The sequence below is a fragment of the Drosophila willistoni genome (assembly GCF_018902025.1).
Source record: "Drosophila willistoni isolate 14030-0811.24 chromosome 2R unlocalized genomic scaffold, UCI_dwil_1.1 Seg167, whole genome shotgun sequence".
In the NCBI taxonomy this organism is placed as follows: domain Eukaryota; kingdom Metazoa; phylum Arthropoda; class Insecta; order Diptera; family Drosophilidae; genus Drosophila; species Drosophila willistoni.
Genome location: NW_025814050.1, coordinates 4184662 through 4211049, shown reverse-complemented (window position 1 = coordinate 4211049; position 26388 = coordinate 4184662). Strand labels below are relative to the sequence as shown.

General features: G+C 35.9%; 2 protein-coding genes and 1 long non-coding RNA gene across 3 annotated transcripts; all 3 read left to right on the top strand.

The window, feature by feature from the left end:
• Positions 1 to 11076: 11076 nt before the first annotated feature.
• On the top strand, positions 11077 to 11760 carry LOC26529622 (probable CoA ligase CCL7). Its single transcript, XM_015178097.1, has one exon. It carries the CDS (start codon positions 11077 to 11079, stop codon positions 11758 to 11760), a length of 684 nt encoding a protein of 227 aa, XP_015033583.1.
• A 2149-nt stretch (positions 11761 to 13909) lies between these two features.
• Positions 13910 to 14535, top strand: LOC26530021. The gene is made up of 2 exons (XM_015178119.1): positions 13910 to 14287; positions 14350 to 14535. Exons 1-2 carry the CDS (start codon positions 13910 to 13912, stop codon positions 14533 to 14535), a joined length of 564 nt encoding a protein of 187 aa, XP_015033605.1.
• A 1802-nt stretch (positions 14536 to 16337) lies between these two features.
• On the top strand, positions 16338 to 17037 carry LOC124460190. The gene is made up of 2 exons (XR_006954129.1): positions 16338 to 16488; positions 16553 to 17037. It is a non-coding gene; the product is annotated as an uncharacterized LOC124460190 (long non-coding RNA).
• Positions 17038 to 26388: the final 9351 nt, after the last annotated feature.

Here is a 26388-nt window from a genome sequence, read left to right as displayed (position 1 = left end):
GTTCTTAATTACAAAATATAAGCATAGTTCCCATTATATTTCCCGTTTTTAAATGATAAATACCCCCATCCGGATGAGACCCTATCCTCAAATGGCTTACAAAATTTCCATTCAGTGGCAGAATCACAATAATTATATGCTGTATAATGTAAATTTTAAAATTCCCAAGGTTAATATAATAAAACTTAATGTCCGATTTATAAACTGATCCTATCTCCCTGTCCTTTGCAAAGTATACCAAATTGTTTTTGTAATTTCCAACTGTTTGTCAAAAAAGTGTTGATATTTTTTTCACTAAACATGAATTTCAAAAGCTTTTTTATTCACGGCGATAAGTATTTATTTATTTACAATTCTCTTTTACTATTTCTGTTAATAGGGATTAAGAGTTGATCGTGATACTCTATAATTTTTGAATACTTGATTCTTTTAAACTGATTGGTTTATTTCTTATGGTTTCAATATGTCCTTATTTCCTCTTATTATCACTTATTACTTTTTCAGATTTTGTTATTTCATTACGACTTTATTATATTTCTTAGTGAGAATTCTCGAGACCAAGTCTTAATCGATTTCTTAGATGTACATAGGTATGTATATATTTTCATCATTTTGAAGAGCTGTTCGACTGATTTAGCTAACAAATTGTAAGACAATCAGACTTTTTTTTGCAGTCCAAAATGGAAAATAAGCAAATATTGAATACCCTACACACTCATACTCATGCACTACTCGACCCCCCTGCCCACTATGCCAGGAAAACCTTACCGCAGAACACATCCTCAACTCCTGCCGTTCCTTAGAGAGAGTTAGGGTCTCCCATTTTGTAAGCCTATCCCCTCCAACCTTTTAAATATTCCTCCTGTAGACAATATCCTTAAAATATACAATTTCATCAAAGTCGAAGGCTCTTAAAGCAAATTATTAGGTTTAGTAATTATTACTAGATTTAATTGTTAAAATAAAAAAGCTTTATTCACATCTTCAAGCCATTCTTATTTTAAAATATATATACTTTATGAGGTCGGAAACGTCTCCTTCTCTGCGTTACAAACATCTGACCAATTTTATAATACCCTCTGCAAGTGTATAAAAAGATAAATCGGTTTATATTTCTTTATTTTACTCCCCAGGAATCAATTGAAAATATGCGAATTAATTTAGTTAATTGTACCAGTTTTGCTTTTGCTTTTGATTTTCAATACTTTTTATACTGAAACATTAAAAAGGCTACGAATTGAAAGATCTAAAAAACAGGAAAAAGAGTAAACTAAAAATCCTCCTGAAATTGCTTATTTTTTTGCTGGGTTATTGGTATATTATTTTGTGTTAATATATGTACATATATGAGGCTCAATCACAAACAATTGGTAAGAACATGTACAGTAAAGGAAAAAAGTCAACATACACCTCCAATTTTGGCATAATTCGGCTTTTTGGTCTAAAAATTAAAAATGTAAGTATGCCATAATTTAGATGATCGAAAGTTAATTCTATGCGAGAAAAAAAAATTTCAAAAAATTTTAAACCATCAAAGTTATTGGCAAAAAACAGGAAAAGTGATGGGAAAAAAGTCTACATACACCGAAATCAATCCTCTTAATAACGTTAAACAACAATGATTTTTTATATTTTTCAAGACTTTTTTGACAAATTGCTTCTTTGTAGGTCTTCCTTATTGCTCAGAGTTTTATAAACAGGATCTAATCTAGGAAAAAATCGGATAACTTAATGCCCGTTTCAGAGTATTCTTAAAAAAGTCCTTCAAAAAACAAAACTAGTAGGCAGAAAGGGACGAAACACATCGCAAAATGTCCCTTAAGGAATAAAGAACTCTGTTGCATTCCAAAATTGGAGGTGTATGTTGACTTTTTTCCTTTACTGTAAGTACTTGGCCTGTGTTGCAATTGAATGGTTCTAATATTTATCAATTCAATAATTGCATTATATTGTGAGAATGCATGACTGAGTAGTATTTAAATCGGTCAGTCATATAGCTATTTCGACTGAGACATCATGGAATCGAAATCAATTTTTGGGTATTTTAAAAGTACATTTTATTTTTAGACCCTATCAAAGTCAATGTGGGTGAAGTTGGGGGCGATTTGGGAATTTCGAGATTAAATTCAATTGTTGTAGACCCCCGTCTACAAAATCGCGGCCAGCCGAAAGGGGGGTGGAGGAGAGCACTGGGCATGGGGCCATGGGTGTTTGGCGTGGACAACCTCATCAAAGTCGAAATCAAAATCAACAACATCATCAAGTGTAGGACGGGTAGGCATTTAGCACATTTTGTGGTTATCATAGAGCACGAGCGCGAACAATTTCTGATGCCTTTTGCCTATATTTTTATATTTTTAGCAACTTGCGACGCGTTTTGAAGATTGTGTTTCTGTTTCTGCTCTTTTTGATGTTGTTGTTGTTGTTGGTGTTGTTTTTTAAGCGGGAGAGAGATCAATTAACATATTTTTGCAAATTATGCATCGTGTGTGTTAAGGTCGTAAATCGAAATCGATTATAATACATATATGTATGTATATTCGGCTGATCCATAAGAAAAAGTGTTGCTGTTGAGGCTTTTGCACTCTGTGTATTCAGCAAGGACAACAACGGAAGTGACGACAACAACAACATTGTCGTCTGGATGTGTACCCTGAATGCATTTTTTGTTCGTTTAAAGGTCAAGCGAATTGAGAAAACGTTGAACTTGCCAAAATTTGCAACGTGTAAAAACCAAAAACAGGCCCGACTATGGCCTTCGATTGAACTTTTAAATGATGTCATTCCTCGATTTCCTTACCTTACTTTACCTTAGCTTACCTTACACTTATACCCCACATGTCATATCATTGCAATCGATTTCCATTTTCATGCGTAAGGCTAATGATCAACTGAAATAATGTATCAAGGTTAAGGTGAAGGTGACCCCGAACGACTTCAACATCTACAACTACAACTACAAAATGTAGTTCAACTTTGCCGTGTAAACCCAGTTCGACTTTGTTCGAGTGCCATCGTCCGAGTTCCGTAATAATCGTAATTGCGTTTGTGTTAGCTAAAAACACATTTCATTTCATCATTTATATGTGTACTAACAATAAGTACAAATGTTTGTATTTTTTTACATTTTTTTCTTTCTTTCTTTCTTGTTTGTTTGGTCTGATCGATCAATTGTCAAGTATTTTGGAGGCGGCTTTAGCTATAAATAGTCTTTTATTGATAAGAAAAGTATGGCGATATTTGGTTAGGCGGGGAGTCTCCTATCTAGTGAACTTGGGTTTCGGATTTCAGATGAAATATGACCTAAAGGGCAAAGATAATAATAATATTATCAAGCTTTCAAAGCGATTCCTGGGAAAAGCTTTGCGATTTTAGACAGCATGCACATATTGCAAGGATTTTTGAAGGCTTCGTACCGATAGATACTTAGATAATTGGAGCGGAGTGGAATAGTCACGCCTAAAAACGATATAAAGACAATTACTTTGGCAGTTAGTTAAGACGCTAGAATTTCAAATGTCATGTCCTCTTGTACTGTGTTCACTGTAGTTCTTTGATGTTCTGCTCCACAAAACACTTGCAATTTTGCAATCAAAAGACTCCTATCGTATTGTTTGGGGATAGAGAAGTTCACCTCGCTAGGAGGGGCTTCCTAATGCCCCTTCCAACGATGCACACTTGTTCAAATTTTAAATTTTGTGCCATGAATTCGAAAAATAATGTTACATACTTGGTACTTAACATATATGATAATTATAGCATTTGTAATATTTAAGCAAAAAATTGGACTGATTTGGCACCGCCTTCTCTACCGCCCATGCATGGCCATACAAGCTTATGGTGCGTATGCGTAATTCAACGTGGCACATTTTATGTATTTATGTAGTTATGAGTATTTATGTAAATAATTAAGTGTAAAAATTGGAAAAAAACATTTTTAAGTCAAAATTAAAACATGTGTATTATCTCCTAAATCTAAATCAAGTGAATAAATCTTTACAGTTTTGCCGTCCAGAATCAGTATCACTATCCGTGTTGGCTCTGAAAATTCCATGGGTAGGGAATGATATTGCAAGGCTAACAAAAGGCTGAACCGGCTAGATGGCAACACTACCCCTCTTGCCATCAACCTGGGAAGACGCCATACCCTGGACTACTCCATCTTCCCCAATTCTCATAAATGTTTTATATGTTTGTCCATTTGTGTATATCTTTGTAAGCTTCACGTTTAATTTTGATATTCTGTTAATTGTCTACCCTCAGACAGATTGCAGAAGGAGGTTTCTCGCAACACAAAAAACAGAAACAAAAAAAAACTATCCGTGTTAGAACCATCGTTGAAAAGTTAATGTTTTTAATGCCGTGAAAACGAATACTTTGAATAGTAATTCAAAATAATGCCAAATGGCCGAATGTTTGTTTTCGCTCCACACTAGACCCACACCTTCCTAACCTTCGTAACCTTCCTTTATTTTAGGACAAAATATGTTATTAACATACACAAATGAAAGCATTCTTTAGTGTATACATTTTGCATACCTTGTTCAATATTATCCATTTGTATATGGCCCAGTCCGTTAGGCAACTGTTCAGTTGTTGTTCAACAAGGATCCTGGCTCGAGACCCAGGCTTAGTGTATGGGTGTAGTTTTTGTCTAAGTCTAAGGCTAAAGTTGTCAGTGATTTTAAATCATGATTAGATCGATAGTTTACAACTATATCCTATACTAAGTCCACAAGCAGAGCCGTTTAAAAGAGCGCCTAAATACTCTAACTAAGCTATGCAACAGTTTTAAGATTATATCTTGATTTAAAACGGTTGAAGTTGCTTTTTTAAGAATATTTTATATTTTATTTTATAACTAGAAAATATTTGACAATATTCTTTGGAATAATGCCATAAAATCTGAAATTGGTGTGCACTGTAGTTCTTTGATGTCCTGTTCTGGTTGGGACTAAAAAAAACACAAAAGAAAGACTCTCTTCGTATTGTTTGGGGATAGAAAACCTGACCCCCTTAGGAGGGGACTCTCTCAGTGGTAATGTCTCTTCCACTTGATGGTTGAATCTGCTTCAATGATCGCTTCACAATTTTGAATCAAAAATATTCTCCCAATGAAATTATTAACTGTTGCAATATTTCAGTTAAATTCGTACCAAATGACGCAAGATCTTTGATATTGAAAGAATCGGTGAGCGGTAGAAGAGGAGAATAGGACGCTGATGTGGAAAGAAGAAGTCTCTGGGTAGAGAATTCCCCGCCCTTTTGCCAACAAACCAGATATAGCCAATATAGTCATCGGCCAAATTAAAAGCTGCGTGTGTTGGTTTTTTTGGGGGAAACGTCGGAACCTACCGCAAATCCGTTGGATGATGATGCCAATTAGAAGAGCAGCAGAGAAGCTGCCAACACACAGAGAGACAGGGAGAGAGAGAGAGAAAGAGGGCAAAAAGTTTCTATTGCAATTGTTTTATTCGTATTTGTTGCTATAAATAAGCAAGGGGAGGCGAGCCAAATGGACTTTGATCCACTCAAATGCAACGGGCAAAAGCCAAAAACAGAAAATGTGGGCGGTGGCACAGAAGGTTTTTGGTTTTGCTTTTTTTAAATTAAATGCATATTTTTAACGGTTTTGGTTTTTTTGTTAATTTTTTTCTTGTTTATTGTTTGTTTTTTTGCCTTATGCGACAATGTTAAGAAATTTCATCAGCGGTTTTAATTTATGCAAGGAGCTCAGAGGCTGCTAAATAAGAAAGAAAGAAATAGGGGAAGGGGGAAGGGGAAGGGAGTGTATGTACATGCGTTTGCATGTGTATGTGTGAGCGAGTGAGAGTGCCAAACAAGGTTAACGGCAATGCGTAACGCCAAAGTCGCTGCCTCTGCCGCTGCCGCTGCCGCCGTCAATGTTGCTGCTGACGCCTACCAGGGCTGGCTTACTCACCAAAAGATCGACCCGCCGCAGGATCATTGCACTCACTCACTCACATCACTCACAAGGTAACTGCACGAAGGTTCAATGATATTCAGCATGCATTATTATTATTATTATATACTGTATTATTCCCTCTCACACAACAAGTAAGTATATATTCCAAAAATGTATTTCGGCAATGGCCTCGTCGTCAACTTCGCCGTCGCCGTCGCCGTCCAAGTTGCTTGACCTGAACCTGGGCCACAGCCCCACAACAGAGTCCAACAGAGTCTCGCCTTGAGCGAGTGGAAATGTGAATGCACTATGATTACAGTGACAGATATTACTTCAGTGCATAATATCTACCTACATGTAGTGTATACATATATATTTTTGGTTTTGGGTATGGGATAAGCAACACGCCTCTGAGATCGACAAAACGACTAAATATTAATTTAAGAGTTGCTCTAAAACCTACAGAAATAAACACTATTATAGGACACAAAAATAAACAATTAAACTTTAATGTGTACATATATATTTTAATGACAAAAAAACAAACATCGCAAATTACCTACGAGAATACTAAAATAATGCGTTTTATGTAATTATAAATAAACTTTCAATTATGAAGAGCGAAAGTAGAACAATTACATCTGCATTTAAAATTGTAGTCGGAGAAGTTTGGCCCTAAATCTTAATAAATTGTTTAAATAACGATGTGTGACATCGGAGTAATGGTAAAACTATTCTCTAGACACTTTCCGATATCCCCAGATATCCTTCGAGAGGCAAACCCCTTTTATTTTTAGAGGTTCATCAAATATTCATATCAGGGACAAGAGGAAAATGCTGGACCAAAGACTGAGGAAATACCTCTGGATGGTGGGACGCAGGTCTACCCTAAGGCTACGTTCAAAAATTCTCATATATAAAACCATCCTAAAGCCTGTATGGACCTACGGAATCCCACTTTGGGGCACTGCCTGCATGTCCAGCCAAATCATACAAAGATTCCAAAACAAGACTCTTAGAGTCATATCCACATTGAGTATCGTATCGGGTAACGGACGAGATAACTAAGCTGATGAGGGCCCACCTGGACCGCCTTGACAGGCACTTAAACCTTTTGGCCATTTACCTGCTCGATAACAGCTCAACCACCGGACGCTTAGGAGGGCTCCATGTTCTCGACCTGCCGCACGGAGCAACCTGCTCCAACACCCCTATTTCTGACCCCCTATTTTCATTGACACTGCAATATTCAACTTCTTTTGATACTTTAATATTCAAATTTGTTCTATTTGTCTATTTATGAAATGTTATATGTATGTACCTTTTGTTTATGTATAACCTTGTAAATGTCCCGTTTGCCACAGATTCTACTGATTATCCACACTCGGATAGATTGTTGAATAAGGGCTCTCCCCGCAATGAAAAAAAATCAAATATAATTCTTGAATAATTATATTGGCGACGTTTTTCAATTGTGTAACAGAAAATACGATTCCTTTTCCGTCAAATCATTCTTCGCTTTAGGTAAGCATCTGCTGAGCTGTATTGGACTTTAGTGAATTATTTTTGTTCAATTTTAAAATTTTCATAATTTTTCTCAAAGTTTAATGCATACAATTCATCCTATGTGTAAGCTATATTCACTCTCAGGGACGAATTCTCATTCAAAATATTGTGCAAAATTTCTTAATTCTAATAGTTTGATTTACTAAACATTGAACGGTATAGGTCTTCCATAAATCTGAAATTTTGCTAATGACCATCAAATTATAATTACATTACTCATTAAATCTGGATAAGAATAGTAATTCATGCTTAACAAGTGGCGGAATAAGGTGTAGATTACTTTATATCCCTAAACAAAGTTACTAATGGCTCTCAAATAGAGTCACCTGCAATTATTGCCAATAATGGAATAAATAGAGAATTAAACGGAATTAAATGGCCACAGATGACTAAACAAAGTTTCAGTCCATACTGTAGTAACAGTCTTTAGTACTAATACTTAAAACCAATGGGAAAATATGAGATTAACAAATATTGATTGGTAGTTCTTTAAAATAAATTTTAATTTATACTTGTATGCATTATAAACTCAAAATTTTAGTCCCGTTTTCACTCCCTTTTTTGAGTGAAGTTTTCTGCGTCATTTTACTCAATTTACCTGTATACTGTAATATTTATTAATATTAGGTAAAGTTAAAAAAAAACTGTCGTTAAAAATGTTTCCATGCCTAATTCATCATAAACAACAATTATAAAATGATAGAATCTATAAATAGCTACTACCTCAAATTGATGTCATTTTTTGTCAAGTCATCATTGTTAAAAATACAAAAACAAAAAGCGATTGTTTAAATATTTTAGAGATTAGTTCGCTTTACAAATCAAATGTGTTCTTTGGGAATTGTTATGGATTTTAGTTATGTAAATGTGTAGATTTTGTGAACTGAATCCTTGTGCTAAATAAAATTTGAGTCCTGATTAGCCATGGACGATTTTAATCAATCCAATTTCAAGGATCAATGAATCCTTGGCCTAAATAAAAAGTTGAATCCTAATTAGCCCTGAAAGATTTCAATCAAATTGTTCTTTACAATCCTTTATGAGTTTATTCTTTATTATTGCTAAAGTTCCATCCTCACCCCAATATAAGGCTATAATTATAACTATTTTGAGAGGATAATCGTTTGTGGCTTTTAACCTTTGATTTATAAGATTTTCTTTTAAATGAATATTTAATGGTACATTTCAAGTTTGCTTTAAATATTTTATTTGCATCTTTGATATTTGTTTTATATTTTTGCCATGGTTTTATTCCTTCAATACTCGCGCTTTGTTTAGCCTTCATTTGCTTTTTGGGCATTCAGCTAGTCACCTCGTCGACAAGTGCAATTTTTTCGTTGTTTTTTTCGTTAAATATATATTTTTAGGTTTTTCACTCGATGCCAAATTGCATTTTGAGTTCCAATAAGAAGAAGAAAATGAAACTGTCAGCCGCCTACAAAAAAAGCGAAAAAAAGGCGCTCACTGGGTTTAATGAACGATGCGAAGGTCAGCGATTAACAAATTAACGACTAATAAAGAAGCGCGAGGATTCTACACGAGAAAGAGAGAGGAGAGAGAGAGAGAGAGAGGGAGTGGGGGAGGACCTGTGGGTGGGAGTAACCATTAATCGACTAGGCCATATGTTAGTGGGGATTATGTTCGCTGCCTCGATTGTCGTCAGTTTTGCGGTATTTATGGCTTATGCATTTCCATTTGCATAGAATCGCCCTTAGATGGGCGACCCATGCAGCTTTTGGGTGGGCGTGAGTGTCCAAACGGAAGCACTTCATTTCCTTTGCTGTCAGCATTTTTAAAATCTATGACCATCCAATGCAAATGTAAGGCGAATACTCAACGCAAAAAAAAAGAAGAGAAATAATAAATTCCATTAGGTGCAAATTACCAAACCAAGACAAAGGCAAAAACATAAAAAGCAAAGAATTAAATGGAAAAGGTGTAAAATAATATATTTTAGACCGAGAATTAAAGCGGAAGTGCAGCAGCTAAACACAGAAAATGGTAAACCAAGCAGGAAATGAAATTGTTAAAAACGAAAACAAGAAATATAAAAATGCGCAAATAATTCAAATTCAATTTAAATGAAATTTATGCCGCTTAACCATTAAACAGCGCCATCTATCAGCGGGTGGAAATACAAATTGGCGGAATTCACAGTGTGGCCGTGTGTTGTGGATGGCGGCAGTGCAATCACGAGTGTTGCCTACTTTAAGGAGTCAGTGATGTGACAATTTAAACGATACATCGTGAGGGTGAATTTGGTTATTATGCATTTCAACTGTGTGATTGCATTAACTTGTTTTCTTTTCATAATTGTGTAGCATACTTTCGGACAGATGGACTTACATAGCGTTTATCGATTACTTTCTCTTTGCGCCGCAAAAAAATGTTTAAGCGCCATCTATATGTAATTTCTTTCCTTCTGAACTCACCACATTCTGTGATCTTGCTTAACGAAATTGATCCTCCTCCTCCTCCTCCTCCTCCTGCTCCACAACCCGCAAAGACGATGGCTGGAGATCTGAGAAATTTACTAGATCGATAGATCGGAACCGACCCAAACCGAGTTCTATTTTCAGTGAGTAACAAAAAATTATATAATTATTCGATTTTAAGTCAAACATTTCTTCTCATGCCTTACGAGTTCCCCAAAGTAAGAGGATTTGGCTGATATGATTTAAAATTTATTTCTTTAAATTGATTTGTAGCAAAAGATGCTTATAAAATCCTTTTAGATTTCAGCTTAGCATGAGCTTACAAATAGTCTTTCCTTAAAAAAAGTAAAATTCATTGATCTATCAATGTAAAATCCTTTTAATTGAAAGCTCAAACTTTCAAAACTTTGACTTCCTATTACTTATTTTTTAAAAATTCAATAATAATAGAAATAAATTTTACAAACAATTTTCGAAATTGAAGAACTGAGCAGGATTAAAATTATGGGAGACTGCCATGTCTTAAATTAATTTTTTTTTAACATTCTTAATATCTCAAACTAGAACTTCTACTTTAAGTGAATTGAATTGAAAGAATTCTTTAAAAATTTTATGTAGGGGACTCTTATCTTGCTACGCCATCGTCTCAATGATTTATTTTTGTGTTTATTTATTTATTTCTCAAAATATAAAATTTAATTCTTTATTAATTTTTTATCTGAAACTCTCAAAAATACCATAAATATTCTCAAAAGATGTGAATTTTGAAGAAACCTAGTAAGTTAAAACGAAACTGGGTCGGCTATGTATTTTTCTTGCTCCCCCAAAGCTTTTTAAAAAAAACCGAACTAATAATCTTTTACCAATTCAATTCGTTTGCAGACCACAGCCATTAACATTGGGCGAGAGTCAGACCATGGCCATTCTGTGCTCCTCAGGGACAACTGGTCTACCGAAAGCTGTTTGCATGGCGAGTTATATACCTAATACATTTTATTGATATGCCGTAAGTTTTCCAATTAATTTTATAATTCTTCCTAAGTTAAGTGCTATTTATTCTTTCGATATAGAATCAATACAAGCAAAGTGGTCACCTTTTCCTATTCTGGTCTAGATTGGTCATCTGGCTTAATTCAAATGCTTCTTAGCATGGCAATCGGTTGTACTCGCATAATAACAAATAGGCAACATAGTACCAAGGATCTGGTTGAAATGATTGAGAAATATAAAATAAAGGCAGTTGTTTTGGCAGCTCGCCAAGTTTCCGATCTGGTGGACTATCCTTTGGTAAATTCGGAGCGTTTGCCCAGTCTACATTCTGTACTGATCGGTGGCAGTTCGCTATCGAACAGGACTCTTGTGAAAATGGAACAATTAGCCAAGTCGGCATTGTTATATTTTGTGTACGGGACAACTGAGAGTGGAGCAGTCACTGCTAGTTTCTCGACTAAGCAATTTGGCAATACTGTTGGCAAATTGATCCCTGGCACCCGAGTGCGTATTGTCTCTGATGAGGGTGTTAATCTAGGACCGAAAGATATAGGCGAAATCTATATACATAATGGTCATCATCAATGGTTGGGCTACTATGGCAATCCGCTGCAGACGCAAAAGACTTTTGATTCTGAATCCTGGTTTCACTCCGGCGATTTGGGATATTTCGATGAAAACAATAACCTTTATATAGTCGATCGTAAAAAGGATATTTTCAAGTGCAAGGGTTTCCATTACTGGCCCAGTCAGATTGAGGATGTTATAGCCGAAATGTTCAGGATGTGTGTGTTGTCAGTGTCTATGATGAACGTATTGGCGATGCTCCCGCAGCCATGGTAGTGCCACGAAAAGAAGTACTTATAGATGAGGATCATGTTCTTGTGGCCGATTATCTGCAACTTCATGGAGGTGTTTACTTTGCGGATGCTCTACCACAAAATAATAATGACAAAATCATTCGGCGGGAAGTTAAAGAGGCCATTATAAAGGCAAAACAAAGTGTCAAATGAGATATGATGTGATATCTGCCAAGTAACTTGCAAACTGCGTGTCATCAGTGAAGGGTCACAGGACACACGAGGCACAAAGAAAGAAATAAAAATAAGAAATATAACGTCTACAACCAAAAGGGACTTGAAAACCCAACTAACCCTAAGCCCTGCTCTAGCTATTGGCGAGTCATAAATAGAGTTGGCAACTTTTTCAATAAAATATTAAACACATTTATTACATTAAAGGTTTTCATACGAAATTTATAAAAGCAAGACTTAAATGAAATGGAAAACTGAGTGAAAACAAATTTAAATTTAGCAAAAATCTCAATGAACAAACAAACATATGTATCTTATGCCATTAAGCTTAGTAAAAATTAAAACATATTTTTTTTAAAATTATCTAAAAAAACTAGAAAAAGGTTCACAACTTGGTGGGAAAGTGGGAGAAACAAAATTTATGGAAACGGCAAGAACTCACAGACATTAATCCAACTTCATTATAAAATATTAACTTGAATCTAGGCATTATAAGACAAGTTAATAGAAGTTTCATTTTCCTGAAAATTATGGAATAAGTAAAGTATAAAGGTTGAAAAAAGTTCTAAAAAAATGGGAACGAAATAAAATAAATAAATATAAAATCTAAGCAAATACGCTAAGATTATTTTATATCTAATATTGAATATGGAGCTATGCATGGCTTGCCAATCATCTCTGGCTTCCCACATATGAAGGATACCTTTCCGCAAGTGCTCGGCCCTTTTTTATCGCAACTCGAGGACATGCGAAGGCAGTCGGTAGGGGACGGAAACTTACGAACTAGGAGATTCAAAAGGGGTGCATATCGAGCCACACGTAGACTAAGGCAAAGGCATACTTCTAATTGGTATCGAAAACAAACCGAAAGTTTTTTTTACTTAGCTGTTTTTTTCTTTAGAATTTTGAAAAGCAAGGCTAAAAACAACAGAAAATATATTTATAAGGCGAGAGGGGCGGAACGATTTGATCAGCCGAAAAACCGAATAATACTGAGCAGCATTTCAGGTCTATATCTAACTGATAAAGTTTCCACAACTGACATTACATTTCATGGCAATCTTGTTCATCTTGTTTATTTTCTGTAGAAAATCGAGAACTCTATATGGACATGTAACAGCATAAAAACGTTCACAATCCTTAATATCCATGCGGTGCTTGAGATCATCGATTACATTATCGGGTATCCTGGAAGCAATAAACATATAAATGAGAACATTTCTCTTGATATTAGATTGATATTTGGTTTACGTTAATATAATCCGCATTAGATCTGCCATAAGGAGACCATCATCATGTTGCTGATTTACTCGAGCTCTTAACTCGCACATGGCTCGTTTAATACAAGATCGTAGGTCTAACTGAAATTTTGTACTATTTTACACATGTCCCATGGCCTCAGATTTATCATAAATATCACGACGTTCTCTATAGTCTCGATTTAGTTACCAAGTCGGCAACGGTATTTGCGTGTGAGATAACGTTTGTTGTATTAGAATTCACCCATTTGAACTTAATATTCAAAAATTCATTAGTCGAGCATATTTTATCAGGTGTAAGTTAAAAGAAGTAAAAACTTCATTTTTGTTTTCGTTGCACGTTTTATATATTGAAATCAAGTCCCATCAAAAAATGATTCATTGTTGTTTTGGAAGTACTATTATATTACATTTTCGGGATTAAGATGGGTTAAAAGTTTGATTAGGTTTTATTATGGGATGTGTTTAAGATGGGATGTGTTTAAGCTGGGATAAGAAAAGCCGAGGTAAGATAATGTTTATACAAGTCTTCAATTTCCATCAAGTGGGCCGAGACAAAATTCAAGTTTCCACCAAGTTGGCCATGACAGAAATTTGGACTAAGAATTTAGTTAACTTGTGCAAGTGATTTCTGTAGATTTATCATAAGTTTTACAAATTTGGTTCATTTCGGCAGCTCATAGTTTAGTTTTTATAAAAATGGTGAAAATGCAAGGATCGTCAAAAGTTGTAATTAATCGTTGCATGGAGTTGTTGCATCCTCGGATCGCAGGCGCCCATCACTTCGAAAAACGTATTGTGCCTCAGGCTGTCCATCGTGCCAGTTCGTCCGCCAATCTGCCCAAGGTGCAGCTAGACAGGGAACGTGAGAAAACCAAAATCTATCAGATAAACAAGCATCGCTCCATGTGGGACCAGGATGACTCGGTTGAGCGTCGACAGAAAATGGAAGCTAAGTGGCACCAAAGTCGTTTGGATGATATCTTGTATAAAAAACAGGATATAGAACAACGGACCTTTGATTGTACTTGGGTGAATTTTCCGGAAGCCATGGTCGCCAAGCCGAAACGTCAGGTGGTAAACTTTGCCCTGGTTGAAAATCATCGACATCTGTCACATGTCGTCGTCGCGGTCGTGAGGAGCGTCCGGAGACCGCCAAGCCATGTGGTGACGAGGCACGTCAGTTCATTAGCCAATGGGACAACAATAATGCCATGGTCAATCGCAATCGTTTTGGCCGTGCCGCTCACAATTGTCCACCACCAATTATGACCCGTAGTGCCGTGGACTTGGGGCGCGATCGTCAGACGCAGTTCTACTACTAAAATGAAAACAGCTACCCATCCAGAGTGCCATGTGAAGTTTTCAAAATTATAGCAGTTCCCACCGCATTGGCTGTTAATATTCACAGATAATTAGACTTGCCGAAAGTGGCGAATATTACATAAGATTGACCTTAAATTTCGAGTGTGTAATGAAAAAGTCTTAATCGAATACATATTGTATTATATGTCAAATCTAACACGAGCATAACAGATATTTTTACTACCCCTTTTGGCAAAATCGTAAAGAAAATTCGAAATTTTATACCAAATTTTATATCAATGCCTCAATTTAGTAATTTTTTGTGCTCAAGTCTTCTGGTAAGATGTTTGGCCACTCGCAAGGGTGGACCGTTTAAATTACCAAATATGCCCATTCGAGGACCACGGGGACCGGCAAACAAAAGGAACGTTGACCCAGGTCCATTCAGCACCATCCAAACAGTCCTGATCATTTTATTCGTCGTCCCCAGAAACGGAAGGTCCAAAAGAAAAAATTTGTCAAGGTATATAAACCTAAACGAGGAGGCGATAATGATTGTAATAATTTTACAGATTGAGAAATTTATGCTTTCTTTTACTTTTTATACCCTTGCAAAAAGGGTATATTAATTTTGGTCAAGAGTGTGCAACGCATAGAAGGAAGCATCTCCGACCATATAAAGTATATACATTCTTGATCAGCACGACGAGACGAGTTCAAAAAGCCATGTCCGTCCGTCCGTCTGGATCAACGCAAACTCCTCCTAGACCGTTAAAGCTACAGAGCTGAAATTTTGCATGTAGGCTTGTATATACTGCAGGCGTTGTATATCTCGGATTCAGCCGGATCGGGTGACTATATCATATAGCTCCCATAGGAACGATCTTTCGAAAACAGTGACTTTTGTCAATAACTTCGTTACTTTTGACGCGATTGCTTTCAATTTAAACATTTGTTAGTTTAGTATATCTGTTAATGACTGTGCCGAATTTGATAAATATCGGGTTACTATATCATATAGCTCCCATAGGAACGATCGGTGGAAAACAGTGACTTTGTTTAAAAACTTCGTTATATCGAATGTGGGCCATTCTTTCGCAAACTTTAGACTTTTTAGATAAAACGTTTTTCCACTTTGATGGCTATAAGTAAGGAAAAAGTTACCAAAAAAGTTGCAAAAGTATACAAACTTTGATGCGGTCGAAGTTAGCCCCGGCCCTCTGGTTTTTGGATAATATAATGGCATAAAGAATTAAAGATAAAATTACAAGATAATAAATATATATTCTATGATAATGACATATTATTCCAATGTTTATAAAAATTGAATATGAAGGGATAATATAACATGTTTCACCACAAAATACTCAACGGGTCTGAATATCTACTAAGTTTAACTGGATGCAGTCTCTCAGTTACATAAACATATATGTATATTCTCTCTTTATTCTTAAGAATTATTTTCCAATACAGAAGTCCTTGAACACCACATCTAGTATATCTTCGCAGCTAACATGACCGGTGATGCGTTCTATGCAGCGGACCGATTGACGTAATTTCTCTTCTTCTCAATTGAATTGAATTGAAATTGAAACGTCCAATTGAGATGGGAGAAATTGAAATTGAAACGTCCAATTGAGATGGGAGAAATTGAAATTGAACTTCCAATTGAGATGGGAGAAACGTTAAAATTGAAACGTCCAATTGAAATGTCAAATAAATGAAATAAAAGAAAAATTAAAAGTAAACAAGAAAGAAAATGGCAAGCCTGAAATTTAATGTTTCTCCTTCGGAAATTGTGGTGCTGAGGAGAATTCCCTATCATAAAATTGAGGAAGGACTTGTAGAATTCCAACAATATTCCGAGAAATGCAAAGAGAATGTGGAAGAACGAATCCTGGAGAGCTTTAATTCGCTTGGCGAATTTATGAAGAAGTCTTTTTTTGATGAGTTGAGTTGTTTTTGCCCCATTGGTAGGTTTTCAGACATTTCAAAAAAAAAAAAACATAAATAAATAAACATTATTTCGAATTACAGATTCAAATTAATCCCGGAGAGGAAGAAGCCGGTACCTCATCCAAAACGGCGCGGGTTGGCGATATTGTTAAAATTCTAACAATGATGTAAGTGGCGCTCGATGGCTCCAAAAGGAGCATTATTTATTGCAACGTCGTTCATACTATGGACGAGTATGTGAGCGCCGAAACCGGCGGACCTGAAGGAGTACTATCGACTGGAGAAGGAGTCACTGAAAATTGTTGCCCAAAGGATCCATACTTCAAATAAGAAGTTTCGATCCTTGGGCAACAGTAGGAGCATGTTGCTATGCAACATTTCTAATAATAAGTTAAAAGGGTTTGGGAAACTAGTTGCAAGTGGTGTTAGGCAATACTTTACATTAGATAAGATTAGAAATTTAAGTAATTTGAATTTAGTATTAGATGGGGTTTTCGAGTTAGTATTTCTGTTAGCATTTAAGAGTCCTTGTTGTTGTCCGAAAAAATAAAAGCATTCAAATGAAATATACTAATGAAAAATACAAAGAAACAAAATGTAAATGAATTTCATTCCATGTTCCAATTTCGTTTGAACCGGCATCCGGTACAGTTGCAAGTTGTAGCGTCTTAAATTTTTGACAAACCAACAAAAAGGTAAGATATTTTGTGACTTTTTCTCTTATTAATTTTTATAATTTCTTGCACCCCTTGGAAAATGTGCGTGCGTATGTTTATACCCTTGCAAAAAGGGTATATTAATTTTGGTCAGAAGTGTGCAACGCATAGAAGGAAGCATCTCCGACCATATAAAGTATATATATTCTTGATCAGGATGACGAGTTCATATATTTAGTTTATATTTAGTTTACTCATTTATTCGTTTCAACTTTTTGGCACTTGCGTCGAGCAACAATCTCATATCAATAGACAACATAAATCTCTTAGAATGTAAAACAAAAAACAAAAAAAAAACAAAAAACATGGGGCACCTTGAAGTTTGTGTTTTCGGAATGAACATTCATAATATTTAATCTATTTGATGCTTATGCTTTATTCAGTATACATACTTTAGAGGTATTCTAAAAATCAGCAGTTGCATTTTGTTGAGCGAACAACTGACGCTTTTTTAGCCTGCTTTTGCGTTGAGCGCTTCGTCTCATCTGGGCCAATTTCGCCTCATTCGGTCGTGGCGGTGGCTTTGGCTGATAAGGCAAAGGTTTTCCCTGTCGACGTGCTAAGCAGCATATTTTGCATACACCTGACTCTGGATTGCTGTGTCTCTTCCAGGCAGAGTCCCGTACCAAATAGTTACACCAGCCCTTCGTATGAATGTATATGAAAAATTTGCGCTTTTTGTATTTGGGATCTTGAGCACATTTTTGAGCATGCGTGATCCATCCATTTTGCTGTTGACGTTTTAAACCACAGCGTGGGCAACTGTCCCACTGGCTGATTTGTTTCACGGTTACCCAATAGTCTAACGAGCTGAGTAGTTTGGGCTTAAATTTAATGTCCAACATTTCATCGGGCGGATTATTATTTTCATCTTCTTGATCAGATACCACCGATATGACATCGCTTTCATTTGCCGGTTGTTGCTGTTCCACCGGCTCCTCTGGCGGCTGGAATATTAGAGGTGATGAAAGTGGTACGGCAGCTTGCACTTCCGGGTTGACCTCTGTCTCTGGAAACGGCGGCCAGGGCGTGTTATAAACAAACACATGCAGCTTATCACCAATACAAGATGCATGCTTCTCATGCAATTAAACGTCACGCCACGCATTACAATGGATGCATTTTAATTTTGGCGGCTTGGCGCAGCAAAAGCAATGAAAATCATTGTATATCTCGGATTCAGCCAGATCGGATTACTATATCTTTTAGCTCCCATACAAATGGCAAAGTCACGAACAGTGACTTTTCTTAATAACTTCGGTATTTTCTGAGCTATTGTCGTGAAATTTGATATTGGTGAGTTAATTACACATATAAACGACTGTACCAAATTTGATCAAGATCGGGTGACTATATCATATAGCTCCCATAGGAACGATCGGCCGAAAACAGTGACTTTTGTCAATAACTTCTTTACTTTTGACGCGATTGCTTTCAAATTAAAAATTTGTTAGTTTAGTATATCTGTTAGTGACTGTGCCGAATTCGATAAATATCGGGTTACTATATCATATAACTCCCATAGAACCGATCGGTGGAAAACAGTGACTTTTATCAATATCTTCGTTATTTCCTATGCAAAGATTGTTGGCCGTTCTTTCGCAAACATTAGCCTTTTTAGATAAAACGTTTTTCCACTTTGATGGCTATAAGTAAGCAAAAAGTTACCAAAAAAGTTGCAAGGGTATACAAACTTTGACGTGGTCAAAGTTAACCCGGCCCTCTGGTTTTGACTTGTATTTGCATTCGTTTTGGATATGGGTAGAGTTTTCCCTTCTCTCCGCTTTTATTTCTCACTTATGCAACATCTGAAATGGAGAATTCTCTTTTGCTTTTGCATATATGTATGTATGTAGAAAAACTGTTCCACTCCACACCCACAAAAGCCAAACATACTTCAGATGGAAAAAAATGTACATATATAAACTAAAAGCGAGAAAATACTAGTCAAAATCTTTTTTTTTTACCTTTGCTAAGAGCCATTTACATTTAAGCTTAACTACAATCCACCAAAAAAATTTCAGTTGATAAATCTTGATCATCCTGAGAAGCTGAGTTGATATAGCAATGTCCGTCTGTCCGTCCGTCTGTGCGTATGCGTTTTACTCAGCCATCTTAAGAGGGTAGTATTAGATATAAAACTTTAGATCCCAAAATTTGAATCTGATCGGATAAATAGAACACATGAACTGTATAAGTATGTGTAGCGTGCTTTGCTTAGGGAATGATGGAAGAAGAAGAAAAACTTGTAGCAAACAAAGATATAATGTTTTCTTTGTGTATTGATGAATTGAGTTGCAGGGAAAGAAATTTCAAAATGTAAAAATATTATTGCCAAGGACTGCAAGGATATATAAACATTGGCATAGCCCAAGTAAGCTTCTTTGTTATTTTTTTGCTTTAGATGGCAATCAAAAATTTTTAAGTAAAGAAAAAAAATTAGTTTACGTTGGGGGGAGGATTTTATAATACTTTAACTAAATTTTAATGGTTTTTGATTTCAGATAATTTCCGACCGAGATATGATGAGCTCCGCAAATTGTTTTTTTTTAAGACGTTCTGGGAAAAGCTCTGCCACCGCATGGTTTTTCAAAATTTTCTCATGAAAAAATTTTAAAACGTTGTTAAAAGTATACTTAATAATGTACAAAAGGTATTAGTAAATTTGCTCAATCCACATTTTTAAACAAAAAAATCCACAAAAAATGTGTTTTTTTACACTTCTCCGAAATGAAAAATAGATGAAAATTTATTATTAACATCAAATGGGTTCAAACATCATTAAAATACAATAAAAATAATTATTTTGTCAAATAGTTTTTTTTCTTAATTGCGAAAGTTTGTCGTGTGACCGTTAAGGCAAACGCTTATATAAATGGGGGGAAGTTAATGGAACTGGTGCAACGGAAAGAAGGAAAACGTCCTTCAAAATGCCTTTTCCTTGTACAAATGTGCACGGAACAAAATAAGTGGCGTTTACCTATGTTTTATGTCAACAGACGACGAAGTAAACACATTGAAAAATAAAAAAACACCAAAAATAGGAAGCAGCCAAGAATATCTTTGCCATCAAGAGAAAGCTCTTCACTTCGTGCAACGCGGAGACCAAAATAAAAGTAGCGCGAACTTCATATTCTAAAAAATCGTATTTCAAATAACATATATTTGTAGAGCAAATACAATTTGAATATAAATTCAAAAACCTTGTTCTGCTACATTAAATGAATAAAGTATTGACGAGTATCCCATTTTTATTTTGGTTTGTATTAATAAGCAAAAAAATATTCAAAGTTCAAAATTCTCACACAACTCGCAGAGTTTGGCGATTGTTAGCAATGATGTCTTAAGGCACGTACATTTGATGTCGTGTGACCGTTCTCTTAGAGATTTTTACATTAAAAATACTTCAAAAAATTATTTGTGATGATTTGCGAAAAATTTCATTTTCTTTGATTTATTTCACATACATACTAGAAACGCGTGTAATTAACCGGTCTTTGCTAGAACAATCAAGGGAAAAACAAGTACTAAAACGGGAAGTGGGAAGTGTGAAAACCAATCAGGTGCCAAAAGTTTAAATAAAAACCTCTAGATATGTACCTTTAGATATACCTCTAGATATATACCTAAATGGTAAAAGTATCTCGATGGTTGTAAATTGACTTCCTAGAGACGAAATGCATTTTTAGCAGGGCAGAATTAATAATCAGTGATGGCTGAATCACTTTGCATTTACAAAAGACTTGTGCAAATTGTTGAAGGAATTTGAAATTATTTCAGAAGGTATGACCATCATGTGGTTTTTGTATATAGAACAATCCAAGAATGTTCAAATAGTGCAAATTATTTGCAAACTATTGAGGGAAAAGCAGCATCGGGAGTCGGGCGTTAAATTCCAATGTTAATTTAAATCAAAAATTAAAAAGCTATTAAAAAAGTTAATATCTTAACTATCACTTCCCCTAATACTCAACATTGGCTTACCTGCATTGGCAAAAAAAGAACAATTTTTTAACGATGTCGGTGAAAATTCTGATGACTAAATAAAAATGTTTTATGGGGCAGTCAGACTGAGATCCGAATACGAACTGAACTGTATTTTGTTTTGTAAAGTCAAGAAATATTGTGAACAAAACAAACGAAAAGTGAGTCAAGGGCAACACATATATATTTAATATATATAATTAATATATTTAATTTCTCTGTGAGCAAATCTATCCCGCATTTCGGAGACTTTAAAAGCTAAAGCTCCATATGTATGTACATCAATTGGCATGAAGACTCAAGAAGTAATCAAGCACATAATGTTTAAATATTTTTCGATTTTTATTTCTAGACCGATCGTTCCTATGAAAGCTATGTACATATGTAATATAGTCCTCCAATATTAAATTAAATATTAATTTTTATGACAACAGCTTAGAAAATAACCAAGTTTTTTTTAATAGCCCTTGTTAGTGACTTTTATTTTATGCGTTGAAAAGTGGTTGAACTCTTCCATTTTAAAACTTTTTTTTCTGCTTCGCTTATCCGCCTTGTTCACTTGCGGCCTTTTTGAGAAAAATAACCACGTGCATTACAGCTGGGAAACTATCGATAGTGGCATTCATCGAGTGCTTTTCCCATCGATATCATCGATGGTTAACGTGCATGGTCTAGTGAATGCGATACTTCGATTATAAATCGACAACTGAGTTATTGATAGCAGTCGAGGTATCGATTTTTTCGCTATCGATAGTGCTTTTTCATTTCAGCACATGGTGAAATAACATAAGGTGGTCTCGTCGGAAGCCGAAGCTTACCGAAGTATGTACCGTTTGCTCACTCACATCACCGTCTCGCTCACCCTCAACAGACACTCAGAATACTATTCCTTTCACTCGCACTTATTGCAAGCATACGTTAAGTGTATGGATGTATGTCTCTTGCCAACGGGACCACCTTATGTTATTTTTATTATGCAACATCTACGGAAGTCGAGCGGACATCCAGCAAGGCAAAACTTACAACCGCAAACATTCGCTTAAAGCAAAAAATGTTTATGTACTTATAATTTTGCTAAGAATTTTTGTTGAAAATATATTATGATATTCTTTAAAAAAAGTTAATTTTCGATATTATTGTGCTGTTATCTAGAAACTTAATTGCTAGGGGATTGCTGTCATTGCCCAGGCGTTTGAGGTATGCAATGAATAACTTGGCAATTTCATCAATCACTATTAGGACTCTCAGCCACCCATGTACATATATCCCTATTGGTGTGGAGTCGGTGGGCAGCGGAGATGATAATGGAGATATTACTCCGGCTCGCAGTACCCCAGATCAGTGCTTCATACGTCCACATGGGCTTGATTATTGTCTTATAGACAAGAAGCTTCTTTCTCAGTTCGACTGAAATGATGTCACTTTTTTCTTTAATTTGTGCCAATTATTAATTAATTATTAATTGTTAACAAATAATAATCTTAAATTTCTAATACTATCGATAGTGTCGAATTTCTCGCTTTTTTGAAATGCGCTAAAATTTTTACGCAAAAACTGAAAAAAAGCGAAAAATAATATTTTTGTTTTAATACCTAAAGAAGTCGTCTCTCAGGTTCGTTGTGACATGTCAACTGTAAACAAACATAGCAGGTGGACTGACGGTAAAGTCCTTCCAAATCTGTGGCTTTGTACTAATGGACTGTGGGGCGGTTCTTCCGAGCTACATCGCCGAGACCATGCCGCTCAATGTCTCCATGATCTTTTTGATAGCCATGTTGCAGCACTCACTTCTTAAAACCTCAACATGAGAACCCGCAACTTTGGCAATAAGAAAGTCGTTTCTGCCTATTTTTTGATCTCGAAAACTATCGAAGCATTTACATTTTATTTGATCAATAGGTGAAGACGAACGACTGCAAGACGAAGCAACATCAATGATAGTTGCCGTTTTCGTCCAGTCTTAGTCCTCTGACCATTCATGTCTATTGCTGTTTCCCAACACTATTCTCCCATGCTGCCACTGAGAGTTTTTCAGTCGGAGGAGAACTCGACGGATCCACATAATGGTCCAGCAGGGCAAGTAGTACACATCTGAAAAGATGGTCGACCAGGTTTTTCTTTACGTGCTGGGACCCGCACGCGTTGCTTCTTTTCTGCAGGGACCTCTTCTCCGGGTATTGCGGATTCATTTAGCAAATCGGAGTTGTATTGTAGCGGAAACTGCGGACTCGGTGATACGTTTCTTAATCTCTTTGTCGACATAATAATACGGGCAGGAACAAGGAACACACAATAACACCATCATGGTATTATTGTCTGGGGCTTTCGAAAGTGCCGAAATTGGCCAAGTTCCTTTGACTCAACACAAGTTTCGGCTTTTTTGGTGGAGGCTGCGCAATGATGGTTTCCACATTCCTTATTATGGGTATCTTCTCGGGCAGGTCGAGGAGCATCATGGAGTAAGCGGCCAAAAATACTTCCAGTAAAATTCTTACTGTAAGGTCTATAGATAATTGTATGTGTAATATAGAAAAATGGATCCATTTGTACACACGCACTCCCATCTATGCACCCACTTTCACCCACAATGTGTTTTAATCTGAATATTTTAATTTCTCCATTTCTCTTCGATTGATACCAAGCAATGTTTTATTACTTCAGAGCCGTGAATTAATACCTTATGGACAGTCGGAGGAAGATAGCACCAAGGATATCACTGACAAGCAGCTTATCGGTTTCGAAGGCATAGTCCCTGAAATTTTCTTCTTTTTTTGTGTTCTGAAGACATGGCCTGAAGAATTGTTGAGCATCTTATAATCAAAGCCTCATCGAGACCTGTAATTTTGGGAAATTCATGTGTATTCTTGAAAAACTTTCTTGCTGTGTTGAGATGGGAGAAATTGAAATTGAACTTCCAATTGAGATGGGAGTAAATTGCAATGTCAAATAAAAAGGAGATAAAAGTCGGGTTTTTTTTAAGTTTTGTCACTGTCAAAAGAAAAATTATAAATAAAAGCGAACAAAGGAAAAGCAAACAAAATAAAGAAAATGGCAAGCCTTAAATATAATGTTTCTGCTTCGGAAATTGCGGTGCTGAGGAGATTTCCCTCTCCTAAAATCGAGGAAGGACTTCAAGAATTGCAGCAATACTCCGAAAAATCCATGGAGAATGTGGAGGAACGGATTCTAGAAAATTTCAATTCGCTTGGCGAATTCATGAAGCAGTCTTTTTTTATAAGCATTGACGAGTTGTAAGTTTTAAGACAATAGAATTTGTTAAATATAGAAATACATAAACATTATTTCGAATTACAGATTCAAGCTAAACCCGGAAAGGGTAATGAGGAGACCGGGCCCTCATCCAAAAAGGCAAGGATGGGAGGAGACATTGTGAAAATTCTGACAATGATGGCTGTGGCGCTCGATGGCTCAAAGAGGAGCATTTTATACTGCAACGTCGTGCATACCATGGAGGAGTATGTGAGCGCCGAGACAATTATAGCATAAATTAAAAAATTGTTACATTTCATAAAAAACGCACGCATATCCACTAATTTTGTTTGCTTTGTTATAGATGGCAATCCAATAAATGGTAAAGTGCGAAAACATTTTGCTAATAACAAAGTTCCATTTGTTTGGGATTACAATCATTTCCATGATGTAATGCTCAAACATGACGGGCACATGAATGACACATTGTGTCACATATACTTCAGGCCGCTGGACATCGAAAACCTCGCAGCAATAGAGGTTTGCGATTTTTGTGTTCCAGCGGACCTGAAGGAGTACTATCGACTGGAGAAGGAATCATTGAAAATTGTTGCCCAAAGGATCCATACTTCAAATATTAAGTTTCGATCCTTGGGCAACAGTAGGAGCATGTTGCTATGCAACATTTCTAATAATAAGTTAAAAGGGTTTGGGAAACTAGTTGCAAGTGGTGTTAGGCAATACTTTACATTAGATAAGATTAGAAATTTAAGTAATTTGAATTTAGTATTAGATGGGGTTTTCGAGTTAGTATTTCTGTTAGCATTTAAGAGTCCTTGTTGTTGTCCGAAAAAATAAAAGCATTCAAATGAAATATACTAATGAAAAATACAAAGAAATAAAATGTAAATGAATTTCATTCCATGTTCCAATTTCGTATGAAAGTTAAATTTGCAACTTGCGGCGTGAACCGGCATCCGGTACAGTTGCAAGTTGTAGCGTCTTAAATTTTTGACAAACCAACAAAAAGGTAAGAAATTTTGTGACTTTTTCTCTTATTAATTTTTATAATTTCTTGCACCCCTTGGAAAATGTGCGTGCGTATGTTTATACCCTTGCAAAAAGGGTATATTAATTTTGGTCAGAAGTGTGCAACGCATAGAAGGAAGCATCACCGACCATATAGAGTATATATATTCTTGATCAGGATGACAAGTTCATATATTTAGTTTATATTTAGTTTACTCATTTATTCGTTTCAACTTTTTGGCACTTGCGTCGAGCAACAATCTCATATCAATAGACAACATAAATCTCTTAGAATGTAAAACAAAAAACAAAAAACATGGGGCACCTTAAAGTTTGTGTTTTCGGAATGAATATTCATAATATTTAATCTATTTGATACTTATGCTTTATTCAGTATACATACTTTAGAGGTATTCTAAAAATCAGCAGTTGCATTTTGTTGAGCGAACAACTGACGCTTTTTTAGCCTGCTTTTGCGTTGAGCGCTTCGTCTCATCTGGGCCAATTTCGCCTCATTCGGTCGTGGCGGTGGCTTTGGCTGATAAGGCAAAGGTTTTCCCTGTCGACGTGCTAAGCAGCATATTTTGCATACACCTGACTCTGGATTGCTGTGTCTCTTCCAGGCAGAGTCCCGTACCAAATAGTTACACCAGCCCTTCGTATGAATGTATATGAAAAATTTGCGCTTTTTGTATTTGGGATCTTGAGCACATTTTTGAGCATGCGTGATCCATCCATTTTGCTGTTGACGTTTTAAACCACAGCGTGGGCAACTGTCCCACTGGCTGATTTGTTTCACGGTTACCCAATAGTCTAACGAGCTGAGTAGTTTGGGCTTAAATTTAATGTCCAACATTTCATCGGGCGGATTATTATTTTCATCTTCTTGATCAGATACCACCGATATGACATCGCTTTCATTTGCCGGTTGTTGCTGTTCCACCGGCTCCTCTGGCGGCTGGAATATTAGAGGTGATG